Source organism: Eufriesea mexicana, unplaced genomic scaffold, assembly GCF_001483705.2.
Source record: "Eufriesea mexicana isolate 0111107269 unplaced genomic scaffold, ASM148370v2 C37728224, whole genome shotgun sequence".
Taxonomy (NCBI): Eukaryota; Metazoa; Arthropoda; class Insecta; order Hymenoptera; family Apidae; genus Eufriesea; species Eufriesea mexicana.
The window spans coordinates 1-1,096 of NW_017094646.1; the positions used below are offsets into that span (position 1 = coordinate 1).

The 1,096-nt window shown below is 43.0% G+C and overlaps 1 protein-coding gene across 1 annotated transcript; it reads right to left on the reverse strand.

Moving 5' to 3' along the window:
- Positions 1–89: 89 nt before the first annotated feature.
- LOC108554764 (ELKS/Rab6-interacting/CAST family member 1-like) lies at positions 90–1,080 on the reverse strand. The gene is made up of 2 exons (XM_017910134.1): positions 959–1,080; positions 90–877 (listed from the first exon to the last, which is right to left on the reverse strand). Exons 1-2 carry the CDS (start codon positions 1,031–1,033, stop codon positions 446–448), a joined length of 507 nt encoding a protein of 168 aa, XP_017765623.1. The 5' UTR covers positions 1,034–1,080; the 3' UTR covers positions 90–445.
- Positions 1,081–1,096: the final 16 nt, after the last annotated feature.

Sequence of the window (1,096 nt, forward strand, 5' to 3'; positions counted from 1 at the left end):
TTTTTTTTTTTTTTTTTTTTTTTTTTTTTTTTTTTTTTTTTTTTTTTTTTTTTTTTTTTTTTCGGAATACAACAAGTATAGAAGGATTCGTCTTAAAGCTAATCTACGAGACGCTCGGATCTGGACGGTATTGCACAATAAGCGAAGGAAAATGGGGAAGGGGATGACATATTTATTTACGCCAAAGGAACCGACGAGCTGCCGCTTTATCGCGTTCGCAGAAAGAAATTGCACGTATGTAACGAGTTAACCAATCGTTGCATAACATTGTTCGCATCGTACCCATAACCTAGTATCCTTAAGAAACAACGTGGTCGTTAAACCGACGGTTACGCAATTCAACGAGAAAAATAAATCTTCGGTAGGGACAGGAAAATGATACGTTGCGCAATAACAAAGTGTACAGAGTTGCACAGGGTACTTACAATTAGGATAACAGACATCGTCAGGTACTCACGTTGATTTTAAAATCGCGTAGAATTTCGACTAGACGTTTCTCGTGCTCCTCCGTGATTTTCGTAATGTTCTCCTTCTGTTGCACACGCAGCTGAGTTCGCAACTCGTCGAACTCTTTATCCAATTCCGTCTTCATCGCTTTTATTCTCGCCGAGTGTTGCTTCGTCAGTTTGATCTCGCTGAGTTTCGCCAGTTTCTCCTCGTCGAGGTCGCGTTCGTGCTCGTTCTCCAATTTTCCCATTTCCTGATTCCGTAGTTCCAACAATTCACCTTTCCTCTCGTCGAGCTCGGTCTTCAGATTCGTCAGGATCTCTTGTCTCTCCTTCTCGTAGCACACTTCCAATTCAGCCTTCACCTTTTTCAGGTTCTCCAACTTCGCCTCGTCCATCTCGGCGATCAATTTCTGGATCTCTCGTTCCTCCTGAAAGAATCGTATGAAACGATTAGAAAAATTAGCTAGATCCAAACGATTCGATGGATCGTGCAACGTAACCAAGCCTACCTTCACCACCATCTTCCGTCTCAAATCTTCCAGCTTGTCGGTCAGCTGCTTCTCCAATTGCTCCTTCTGTTCCATGAAATTCTCCTCCAGCTCCTTCTTCACCTGCTCCAGCTTGTCCTTGTAATCTTTCCTCAGCGC